General features: G+C 37.7%; 1 protein-coding gene across 2 annotated transcripts; it reads right to left on the bottom strand.

Annotated features, from left to right (window-relative positions):
* Positions 1-8,360: 8,360 nt before the first annotated feature.
* LOC116916126 (protein ERGIC-53) lies at positions 8,361-11,389 on the bottom strand. 2 transcript variants are annotated; one of them, XM_045169952.1, is made up of 11 exons: positions 11,025-11,389; positions 10,892-10,948; positions 10,724-10,821; positions 10,453-10,622; positions 10,284-10,383; positions 10,093-10,216; positions 9,881-10,031; positions 9,595-9,809; positions 9,381-9,501; positions 9,034-9,321; positions 8,361-8,966 (listed from the first exon to the last, which is right to left on the bottom strand). In XM_045169952.1, the coding sequence occupies exons 1-11, from the start codon at positions 11,191-11,193 to the stop codon at positions 8,930-8,932; spliced, it is 1,530 nt and encodes a 509-aa protein (XP_045025887.1). In that variant the 5' UTR covers positions 11,194-11,389; the 3' UTR covers positions 8,361-8,929. The 2 variants fall into 2 exon arrangements, with proteins under 2 accessions (XP_045025887.1, XP_045025886.1); XM_045169951.1 differs by having other exon boundaries at positions 9,381-9,504; positions 11,025-11,355.
* Positions 11,390-11,518: the final 129 nt, after the last annotated feature.

Here is an 11,518-nt window from a genome sequence, read left to right as displayed (position 1 = left end):
GGATATCCGTAAAGAAAAAAAAAAAAAAGAAATTCGAGCGGAGTAGGGACGATGAGTCGGGAAGGCATAAAATAGATAAATAACAATCCACATGACGAAAAGGAAAATGAGCCAGCTGCATATATACCCACACTCTAGTCATCATCATAACAATAATAAAGAGTGCTGAAATCCACCCACCCTCCTCCCAGTCTATGGGGCCAATCCGGTGCCAATCGGCTGTCAATGTGCACGTTACATTCATTTTTTTTTTTTTACTTGTTTACGTTGTGTGTGCATGTCGTGGATCTTGTTTATAATATAAACAATTGATATGGAAATGTGTTCCGATAGTGGAGCTCGTTTGATTTTTCTCATCCGGGACCCCAACAGATTTTATTATTTTTTTAAAATAAAAACAAATTTGAGTATTCATCCGGATTGCGTTAAGTCATCAGTGCTTCCCTTCGTATCATTCATCGAATCAAAGGCAATAAGAATATTAGACAAATCTAAAAGTTTCCCAAAAATCTTAGATGAATTTTAAGAATGAAACCAAATTCTCAAACAAGCAATGCATAAAAAAGACAATAACAAAAAATGTAGGAAAGAGGGGGAAAAAAATTATATAAAAGGCGGAGAGCGAACCGGATCTGCGCGGATGGAAACGAACGGCGCGGAAGAAGAAGAACAAGTTTGACTGTGCATGTAGAGAAATATTTGCTATATAGTCGATAACCCTCAATCTATTTGGCTGCTGCTCTCTTCCTCGTTGATGATGGCACTCCTCTGCCCGACTTAATGGCGCGTGTAGTAGAGCGATCATCGATGAACCGAGAAAAGAAAAAGACTATTCTTTTCAGTCGCTCGTTTGCCGAGACTTTTCCATTTGAAGAATTGCGTATTCACCATGTTCTCTTGCAATGCAGATGAAAAGAATTGAACAATCTTTTGATATTTTTGAAATTATTTTGCTTGCTCTCTTTTGTATTCGCCATAATAAATTCCGTCCTCATTTCCATTCCAAATGAGTATATGTATACATACTGCAATTCTGCATACATTATTTCACCTTATACAGTATACGATATACTAGCTGCTGATATATCGTAATCGAATAAAAACTAAAGTTCCGAATAGAAAATTCTCTGGCGGCAATAAGACTTCCTTGTTTTCTAGTGTCACCAAAGATCAACATGGTCGTTTTTTTCCGGGATCACGGGGATGATCTATACACCCCGTGTGTCTTTCTATTTTTTTTTTTAGACATCAATATATGTAGCAAACAGAAAGACAAAAAGAGATGTACGTTTCTTGTCTTTTGATCTCGTCTCTTTGATCAACTTCCGTAGATTCCGCACGAGACTTGGAAATGCATCACGTTGACGATCTCTATCCGTCAATATATGCAAATCCACATCTCTCTAGATGTGTAGCCACGCCAGTTGCGTACGGGATTGCATACATTTTTGAATCTAACCCCTGTCGTGTGCAGCTAAAAAAAAAGTTAAATAATTTCGAGGTTTGATTGGAAGTCCATAATTTAAAGTCTGTTGTGCAACGGGTTTTCTCAACCGAATCCTTTGGAGAGAAATAAAAGGAAACAAAAACGACTTGAAGAGGGGAGGGATACGCTGACGGAGGCAGGCCGGATATACGTGAAGGATGAAACGATCATATAGACGAAGGAGGATGGCAACATCAGCAGAGGGAAGTTCGATCAAAGCCAAAATAATAAAAAAAAAGATCGACTATGTTTTTCATCTCCCTTTTATATTTTGGTTGGGACTTGCATGGCAAGCAAAGGCAAGTCAGACTTTTTCCTTCCGGAGTCGGCAGAGTTTCCGGCCGACCTCCATCTTCCTGCCCCACGATGGAGAATATACACATATAGTAAAAAAAAAAATAATAATAATAAATCTATACAGTAATTCACTGTTATCTACTACTGTTTACTTACAAGATGTAGAAAGCAGTCGATTTTTGGTGTATTACTAAAACAAGACCAAGCGCCAGCATGCATCACTTCCGGCAGCAAGTTTGGATACGCGGAGAGGAAAAAAACAAACAGAAACGACACAAAAAAAAAAAACTCTATTGGCACGAGAACAACACGACAATTACTTCTAGCGTATATCTATTCCCCAATTCTCCAATTACTCGTTGCCAAAAAGTCCATCTTTGTTTCAAAGCATCAAAGATGTTGTTGGGAAAAAATGGATTGGCAATTGGATCTGCCCTGTCTTTCAACATATAATCCAATCTATTTCACGTTGAGATCCGTCCGGAAATGAAGTAATTGTAGAAAAATATTTAGGCTACGTAGATAAGGGATTTCAAAGTTCACGCGAGGATATTTGAGAGTTTGAAATAGTAAATGCTCGGCGCGCAATGTTATAAATCCTTTTACAAATAATCTTGTATCCAACAGATTCCACATATTGAGTAACACAGGAAATATCTAGGTCATGGTTAAATTTTTCTTTTCTTTCGTCAGACGTATATTTTGAAATTTTTAATTCGATAGCAGCGTCGAATTAAAGACGGGAACGCGATATCTTCCTCATTTACGGATTTATAAAACCTGAAGGTTGATGTGAAAATAGATGAGAAAGCGACATGAAATTTGTGTGAGTGAAACAAGCGTTGGCAATGTTGATTATCGGATAATAATTAGTAAACCAAATCTAGCTTTAATAATGATGACGAAGAAGTTCTCTCAGCTATAATTTACAAACGGCAATGGCTCGTATATTGATCAATCCATTACGGTTGTAAGAAACAAATCTTGATGATGAACACCAACAATTTTTTCGTTTCGTTTGAAATTTAAGGGAACAGTTTCATTTTTCATTACTTTAAAACATAAACAAGTGCATTGGTATTTAAAAAGGGGAAAGCAATAATAATAATAAAAAAAATTTATGTTTCGCAATTTGCATACGTTATACTGGCTGGCGTATATAAAAAAAGGATGAACCTCTCTATTCTATAACTCGATAAATATATAGAAGATAACGACATGCGATATAAAAGCAATCATTTTTTTGCTGTGTACTGCACAGCTCATTTCACTGGCACAGGAGGGGAGATATTGGCAGCGGGATTGTTTATGTTGACATGAGAATAAAGAAACAAAAAATAGTGGATCGCTATATTCAGGAATGAAATTGATATCAGATCTAAGAGAGACACAGAAAGGATTTAATTGCCGACTTGCAAATTGAGTGTCTCTCTCATAGCTGTATAATTCATCATATCCCCGAAAATGTATTATAATGGTGCGTCACTGTCGATTTTGTTAAAGGTTGAATAAAAAGCTCTTCTTGATTTACACAGAAGAGGAGGGTTTCCAAATTTTCTAACGCAAGCGATTCTCAATATATACTAGACCGAGTGAATTCTTTTAGAGACGCGTATTTATGACACACTATCGCGTTGTAGATATGAAGCGGGGGGTTTGTCATGGCCGCCGAAATAACAAAAGTGCAACGATCCTTTTGTGTGTATAATAGAAAAAGAGGCTCTAAAAGAATATACTAGTCCCGCATACATCAGAGAGAAAAAGAAAAAATGGGAGGGGGGGAGTCTCCCATCAGCGTGATAGATATTCCCTTGTCTGCACAGGCCATCTCCTCCATGACAAATTGAGTCGCCCGCGACTTTCACATCGTCGAGATTGTTCAAGCTCGGCGGGACGTAGTAGCTCAAAGCCTCACAGTCTTGTCAACTGCCACTCTGTACGATGGCTCTGCTCTATATACTGCGTGTTATGCATTTGTTTTTATATTTAGTAGATGGAATATATGTATATGTATACGACAACAGTGTTCCTTCTTAATAAGATTTCTCAAAAGGGCGGGCACATATCTTTCCAGCCGATCGCTACTTCTTTATAGATGTCTTTTGTGTTCTTCCTCTATATGTACGAAATAATTCTTGTTGAAGGCCCACATAACAAATGGGAGATTGCAATCTCTGCACAATTGATGTGCCTCTATAAAAATCTATCTCTATTATAAACTAAGATATTTTTTTCTTATTCCAATATCTTTTGCAGATTGATGTTTATTAGTTGGACGCCAAAAAACGCGCAGGGACGCACGCTGGCCCAGCGGATGACAATAATACTGACTGTTACACACTAGATCGAACTCGGTAGCTATTTGCTGTGAGGGTCTTTTTTTTTTTTTTTTTTTAGTCCGTTTGCAATAAAAAGTCTATCCGGAGGATATAACAACGAGCGGGGGAGAAGGTCATTTTTTATTCCGAACGAGCCATTATATATTTTTCGCAGTCAAGAGCAAAGTGAAAAGAGCGCATGAATCCTAGATTCCTATTGGATGACTATAGTATATATCCATTCAAAGCGTATATTCTAGAGGAATCTTTTAGGCACATCTCTTTATTATGGCCTGCAGTATATAGAGAAAGAAGAAAACAGTTGCGTAGAAGTTGTGCCCTCGATCCTGATTGGTGCCCACTGATTTTTCTTTTCTTTTTTTTTTTTTTTGGCTTTAGTTTTCTATGTTTTTGTTGGTTGTATAAGAAAAGGCAAGACGCCAGCCTTTGGATATAGATCGTTGGGTACACTTTTCAGTGTACGCAATAAAAGATGAAAGAATAATTCCAGGCTGTAGCAAATGAAAATATACTTTGATTCTCATTTGCGTTTTCTGCCAGGAAATTGTGAAAAATGAGTCACAGCTCACAAGAAATTTGCTTTCGACATTTCAATCAACTTTTATTAATTTTTTAAGACAAATGAACAAGATGTAACTGGGCAACAATCGATAGAGATGTCAGGGTGGAAAGTCCTAGAACTTGATGCTGATAATATTGATCGAGATAAGAACACAATGATTTCTTTATGAAGGGCATCTAAAGCCAGCGTGATTAAATGGATGCTCGCAAAACAAGTGCAGTATAAGCTGACATCCTTTTTTTTTTTCGAGGAAAAAAAAACAAAAAAACTGGAGATTAATAGCTGATGTAACGCCCCAGTTGGTCCGTCACCGAATCCAATCAATCAAGATTGACCCATCATCAGTAGAGTTGTTGGTCCGTCCCTACGAAATCCCAGCTGGTAAAAGAACAAATATTCAGGCCAACTCGTCAATTATATTCCCTTTTCTTGGAAGGGGGTATAGTCGGGTATAGTTGATGAACTTAATGTGTAACCCATTCAAAGCTAACCGTTCTACATGTACATATCACCAAATGGAATATGCCCCTTGTGCTCCGAAAAAAGTGTATAGATAATTCGATCAACAGAGAAGATTCGTGACGTTGATTTATCATCCACCGTTTGACGATAATTTCATCCCAGTCTCGTTACAGTGAATATTTTTATTTTCACGTCATCACAATGAATACCGGCATTTTACGATAATTACTTTTTCGCCTTGAAATACTTGTGAAATAAAAGTTCAAGATAAAATTTGAATTTGGCGCTTCCGGTTAGGCGATGTTTATTGAACGGATTAGGGTCAAATTATTTCTACGGTGACTTTAACGTGCCGGTTCGCTGTTTCAAATATTTAATACACCCAGACCGTTAAACAAATTTCAACGATTTGATTTCAATCCCTTTGATCCCCCTACTGATACGATTCGAGTCGCCGCATATCTATGAATACCATTTTCTTATTTCAGTTCACCGAACGCATTTTAGGGACGAATGAAAGAATCTAAAAGTTTTCAGTCGATTAAACACGGCATTTTTTTTTTCTCTGCCTGTACACGCGAATCGTCCCCAATCAATAAGAAGGGCGTTTTTCTTACATCTGGAACAGTTTCAAAATTCAGCCCTTTTTATGGAGGGGACCTTGATATCGTTCAAGAGATTCACATTTCACACTGATCCGTCATCCTGTCTCTGCACTGAATAAAAGAAAACTGAACACCCCCATCGTGAAAAATGTAGCAAACTCTTTTGCCTGGACGACAAGAAAAGTAGACACATATAATACAAGGCTACGCACATAGATAGTCTATACTGGATGTGTAGAACATAATCGGATTACAAAAAGCTCGGCTATAAAACACGGACGACAACAAAGACTGCGTGATCCGTGATTTGCTATATAGCCGCCTCCTCTTTTTTTATGTGTGTCACAACTCTTGCCGTATGACCCGATACGATTAGAGCAAACTGCATTACATAAACTACGTGCGTCTCGGTCTAGTCACGAATTCTATTATAAATCTAGAATCAAAAGGGCAGCAAATAGAAAATACATAATTTGATTAATCACTATAAAGCAAATGACAATTCCTCATGAAAAAAATGCATTTTATTTGGGGGGGGGTAAATTTGAACGATTAGTATTTATTTTACTATTCATCACGGTAATTTGAATACGACGTTTCTTTTTATCCTCATGAATTTTATAGTTTAGAGTCTACTACTACTTCGTGCTCGGCAAGTAGATAGAGGCTTTCCATCATGATCGAACATAACAAAGAGCTTGCGAAAGAATAGTAGAACCATTATCGTTTTTGTTATTTGAGGAGGGGGTTATTTATTGTTTTCTTGTTCCACCCTCTTTCCACGTGTTATGACAAGTCAGTTCGCCCAATGATTGAGCATGCTTTCATATACAGCTTAGATATAGCCAGCCAGGAAACCCCATTTTTATTCCGAATTCGATCTACGCTGCCTGCCAAACTCTGTCGAATATTTCTTTAAAAAAGATCTTGTAATTTTCCCTTTTATTCCTATTGATTTCCAGTCTGAGAAAAAAAAATCATCATCCGTAAAAGTTGTCTGAATCGACTCAACTGACAAAAGACGAGAAATTTTAGTTGGGAGTAGTAAAGAAGAATCTCTCATCAGCTGTCCAGCCTTAATTCAAAACTGGAATTCATTTTGACCAAAGTAACAAGAAGGATCAAAGCCCGACCTTCCTTTAAAAGGTTTATGCACTCTGTTGTTCAGAAGAAAGAACGTACCGAGTTCGTAAATCGATTGAAATGTCCATCATTCAAGTGTACGTCCGTCAGTATCGGTACATTCCATTCAATCCATCACCTCGTCAAGTTTTAACTTTATCCTCCAAGTTATGTTACCATTATTTCTCTGCCAGATCAGAACTGATGCACACAAAAAAATTTTTAATTGTACGTCATGTTTCATATTGTTATTTCGTATGGCAATTCTTATCGAGTCGTTTCAAATGGGACATTTTTTGTTATCTTGAAAACTGTGAAATTACTGTGATTGGTGCTAATACTGCCGAAATGATTCTGTAGGTTTATGCTGCGTTGCACCAGCACAGATTACTGACAACATTTACAGATTTCCAAAAATGAAATCATTCAAAGCCCCTTCCAAACTTTAAAAGGAAAGTAAAAACGTTTCACTAAAATACACAATATCCATTATGGCGATGTACAGAACGACAAGAGCAAATCCTCGTTATTGTAGAGTTAAGGCAGTTAAGGCGACAAATGGATGCAAATATTGCAGTGCAGCACTAACCTGTTATTGAAGTGGAACAGATTTCCAAGTAATGGCCTTCAGCATTCTCGAAGTCCACCCACGTCGAACACGATTTTGAAGAAAAAGACAAACAAACGGTTTGAATAGTTATTACGCACTAGTTTAACGTTTCAGAGAGAGAGTCAGAAACACTTGCTGAAAAACACAAAACGTGATCACGAGATAAACTATATTATTCTAATGGCTCGTGATATACAGTCGTCTGCGAAAGTACCTTCCAAAGTTGCTTTTTTTCACTGTTCTTTTACTGTACCATCTCTTACCTCTATTGTGAATTCGCGCCACAGAATCTCACCCTTCCTCTGTTTTAGCTAGGCTGATATGGTATAGTAGTAGACAAAGCACGATACAAGAACGATGAAACATTAAACAATTTCGAAAGATTGGCTGCAAAATGGTGGCTTATCTATCAAAGTATTTATCTCATCTATATCTCCTATGAGAAATGCCTTATTAGCCAGATTATACAAGGATTCTATTACCACAGACTAAAAAATAAACAACTACATATAAATGAACACTCGTCTATGCAAATGTACGGTCTCGGCTTCAGGCTCTTGAATTGCGACAGCTACCTAAATGTCTAGCCATAAATTGACTTACTCTAGCTGCTATTCTGTTAAAACTGGACAACTCGAGCTATGAATCGCATTTCTGAAATGCTTAACATAATCTCAGTCTTGTGGAGATCGAACTTGTTAGGTCATCGATATGCAAATTCAACCTACTATTAAATGGCACACACTATGGTGGCAAAACATGGACTTGCTGTTTTTTAAATCTAAGTCTGAGCAGCTAGAAGTCAATCGTGCGATAAAATAAGACATGGATTTCATTCAACATAGTATAAGATACTCAGGAGATGAGTGCAGTGAAATGTGGTACCGAAGGCAGTGTATTTCTCTCTGATACGTTTTTGTTTTGAAAATCGTGGGTGTGAAACTCATGGGGGAGGAATATGTACCATAATGATTCCGCAAGACATAAAAATAAATGAAAAATAAAGAAATATTCGCCTTTAAGGCAGAACACATCCATTCACTACGCAATTTAAAACACATTCATCACAAAATGAAAACCATAAAAAAAATCAAATTTTCTTAATTAAGATGATTTTTTTTTTAAGAAATCGATTTTTGCTTTTTCTTGCGGACAAGGAAAATGACATTAGAGAGCAAATATGCATCAACGTAGTCAATTAACCCGTTTGTATCCTTTTAAGCGAACTAAGTATTGCCACTTATTTGCATTCGTGCACCAAATTATGCATTAAGGGACCCAAGAATGAGAAAAAAAAAGAAAAAAAGATAGTGATGTGTATAGTTGCGCTGGAATTTTTTTACCAACATCTTAGTTTCACCAGGAGGGATAACCCACTACCTCACACCATTGGTCTCCACATAAAACTTTTTTTTTAACAATTGGAAATGTGATTCTCTTTCATTCCTAATAAAATTTTTTGGCCTGAGCCTCCTTAGTATCCCTGCAAAAGATAAAATCCAATTACTTTTAGTTGTTAACCAGACATGATTAAGACTTTAAAGTCAAACCTGTATATGAAATAACCAATCATAATGACCATCTGAATGACCATAAAGACGGCGAAAATGGTAGTGCTGACACAAGGTTGATTGGTAGGACAAGAGGTGACGGGTTGCGCGGCCAAGCGTTGGGCCGTTACACTAATATCTCGTTTAATCATATTAAGACCTTCCTTGACTTCATTCAAACTGTTTTGGACATGATCGTAACCGAGGGGCTGTGCAGAACCCCCCACCTGTTTGCCCTGATTCTGAACGATGGTTGCAGTCCGTTGGTGAATTTCGGTGACGTAAGCTCTGAAAAACAGTAAGCTGGTTAGCGAACCCACTTGATGACAATTTCATTTTAATTTTACTTTATCTCACGAGCTGCTCCAACGATTTCACGCTGATTGGCCAAAGCTGTTTCAACTTCGTGACGACGAATCGTATCTACGCCTGGAATTGGTCCTGTTCCACCCGTTTGCACGGTTCCTGCTACTGCAGGAAATAAACGTTGTGCATTATTTTCATTTGACTACGTGACCAAAGCGATATGACAGAGGGAGCGTGTCGAAAATAAAAATAAACCTTGGTTAGTTTGAATAGCTGACATTAGGCTAAGCGTTCGCTCTTGGCGGCCCACAAGGTCATCCATCTTGCGCTGAATATCACGTAAAGCGTCAAACATTTTGCTCTGGCCGGCAAAGATTTGACCCAGTTCCCGCTGGTTGTCAGTTTCAAACCACTCCTCTGGATTTTCCATTTTGCCAGTGTCGGCTTCGTCTGGGTGGGCTTGTCGGTATCTGAATGTCACGGAAAATCGCTTAAAATCACAGGAAAAGCAGAAAGTGAAATGAAACAAAGGAATGCTTACTCGTCTTTTTGTTTCTGTAATTTATCTTGATACTCCTGGTATTCCTTAGAGAGCTTAGCACGTTCATCTTCGGCTATATGAGCCTCATCTGTGGCGGAAGCATCAGGACTTTGCAAACTGTAAGTAAGGAACTTCAGCGCATCGTGGTCATCTGTTTAAGAATATTTTGTTTTCAGCGCAACGTTTTAACAGCTTTATTATTGGATTATTACCGGCAAGTCCTCCGGTGGCGGCTGTGACACCAAAGTAACCATGCTTTGGCAAAACAACGTTTTCTACCCTGAAGCACATTTCATAATCTTGTTCGTTGTTGGACATTCCATTGTGAAACATTACCTGCATTTAGACCGATGTTGAGAAAAACTGTGTCAAGATGACGGAAAAGAAAAACAGTTATTCATACCGAAAAAGTGTTTTGGTAATACTCAATCTTGGCCCGCACAGGGAAAGGTTTGTTTCGAAAATCTCTCAAACATCCAGCAAGTTGCTGTGTGGAACCATCTCTATAAATGATTATTTTAAAATGGTATTAATATCAGGATCATCGCGAAAATTACAGTAACACTTCTTACAATTGATGGGCATAGCTTTGAGAGCCATCATTTGTCATTGCCATAATAAAGGGGTTGTTGTGTTTGTTGTCATTATCAAATGAGTCAAAGAAAAGACCTAAACCCTTCCAGTTGTCATTGGACCCAAAAACAGGTCCTTCAACACCCTTGCTCTCAGTATACCACAATGCCTATACAAAAACAATTATATAGTTCAGAAACAAAGAAAATAAAGGAAGGAATAGCAATTAACACAGTAGAGATTTTAGAAATCAAGCAACAACTAATGTACCAAGCCATCAGCTCCTATTCTGCCACGACCAGTTACTCTGAATACAAGTTCAACCTCCCACCAATCGAAATCCGTTGGTGTTCTAGTCCAAATTTGACCTAAATTTAGATCATACACATTCAACATGAGTTCAATTTGATTCAGGTTTGCTGTTTTCGACTCACATACCTTTCTGACTTCTAAGAGATGGCGTGATTCTGACCATTTCCTCATTGGCAATTGCATCTTTAAACATTTAGAAACAAAATAAGTTATTAAAATGTGAAAAACAATTGTCGTCGGTAAAATAACCTGGTCTTACTTCCTGAGTATTCCCAAAACGGAACACTTCCATCTTTTTGCGCCAAGTAAGGCGGCTTGAAACTATACTTGTACTGGAAGCTCCGGAAAGGGTTTTGAGCATTGATACAATTAACTAAAAATATTACAGCATAACCAACAAGTAGTTTCCATCTGGCCGGTAGTGCCATGTTGGAACTCGGTGAGATCCCCTTAGACTTCGGGATCAGCCGAAAAGATACTTCGAAATGACAGGTACCAGACTCAGAATCTGTGAAAGAGGGAAAAATGTCTAACCGATGTCTTGACCCTTTCTTAAGATAGAAAGTTCTTTTAAGATGAGACTAAAACAACGTTTAAAATATTTTCTTCGAAAAATAATATTTGAATTTTATTTAAATTTGTAAACGGCTTTGCGATTTCTTTTGATGTAAAACAGAAATAATTAGTTTTTGGTGTTTGCGCGCTGCTTCAAGAAGTAGGGAAGTTTTTCCCTTTTCTACTGTTTTCTGGCTA

This window comes from Daphnia magna, linkage group LG2 (genome assembly GCF_020631705.1).
Source record: "Daphnia magna isolate NIES linkage group LG2, ASM2063170v1.1, whole genome shotgun sequence".
Classification (NCBI taxonomy): domain Eukaryota; kingdom Metazoa; phylum Arthropoda; class Branchiopoda; order Diplostraca; family Daphniidae; genus Daphnia; species Daphnia magna.
This window is presented reverse-complemented; position numbering and strand designations above follow the sequence as displayed.

Bases quoted from the DNA above. Each gene is read 5' to 3' on its own strand.
- LOC116916126 (XM_045169951.1), bottom strand. From the start codon at position 11,193: ATGGCACTACCGGCCAGATGGAAACTACTTGTTGGTTATGCTGTAATA. The intron at 10,822-10,891 runs GTATGTGAGTCG...ATCTAAATTTAG, and splicing joins ATCTCTTAGAAGTCAGAAAG to GTCAAATTTGGACTAGAACA. The intron at 9,505-9,594 runs GTTTATTTTTAT...TATTTCCTGCAG, and splicing joins AGCTATTCAAACTAACCAAG to TAGCAGGAACCGTGCAAACG.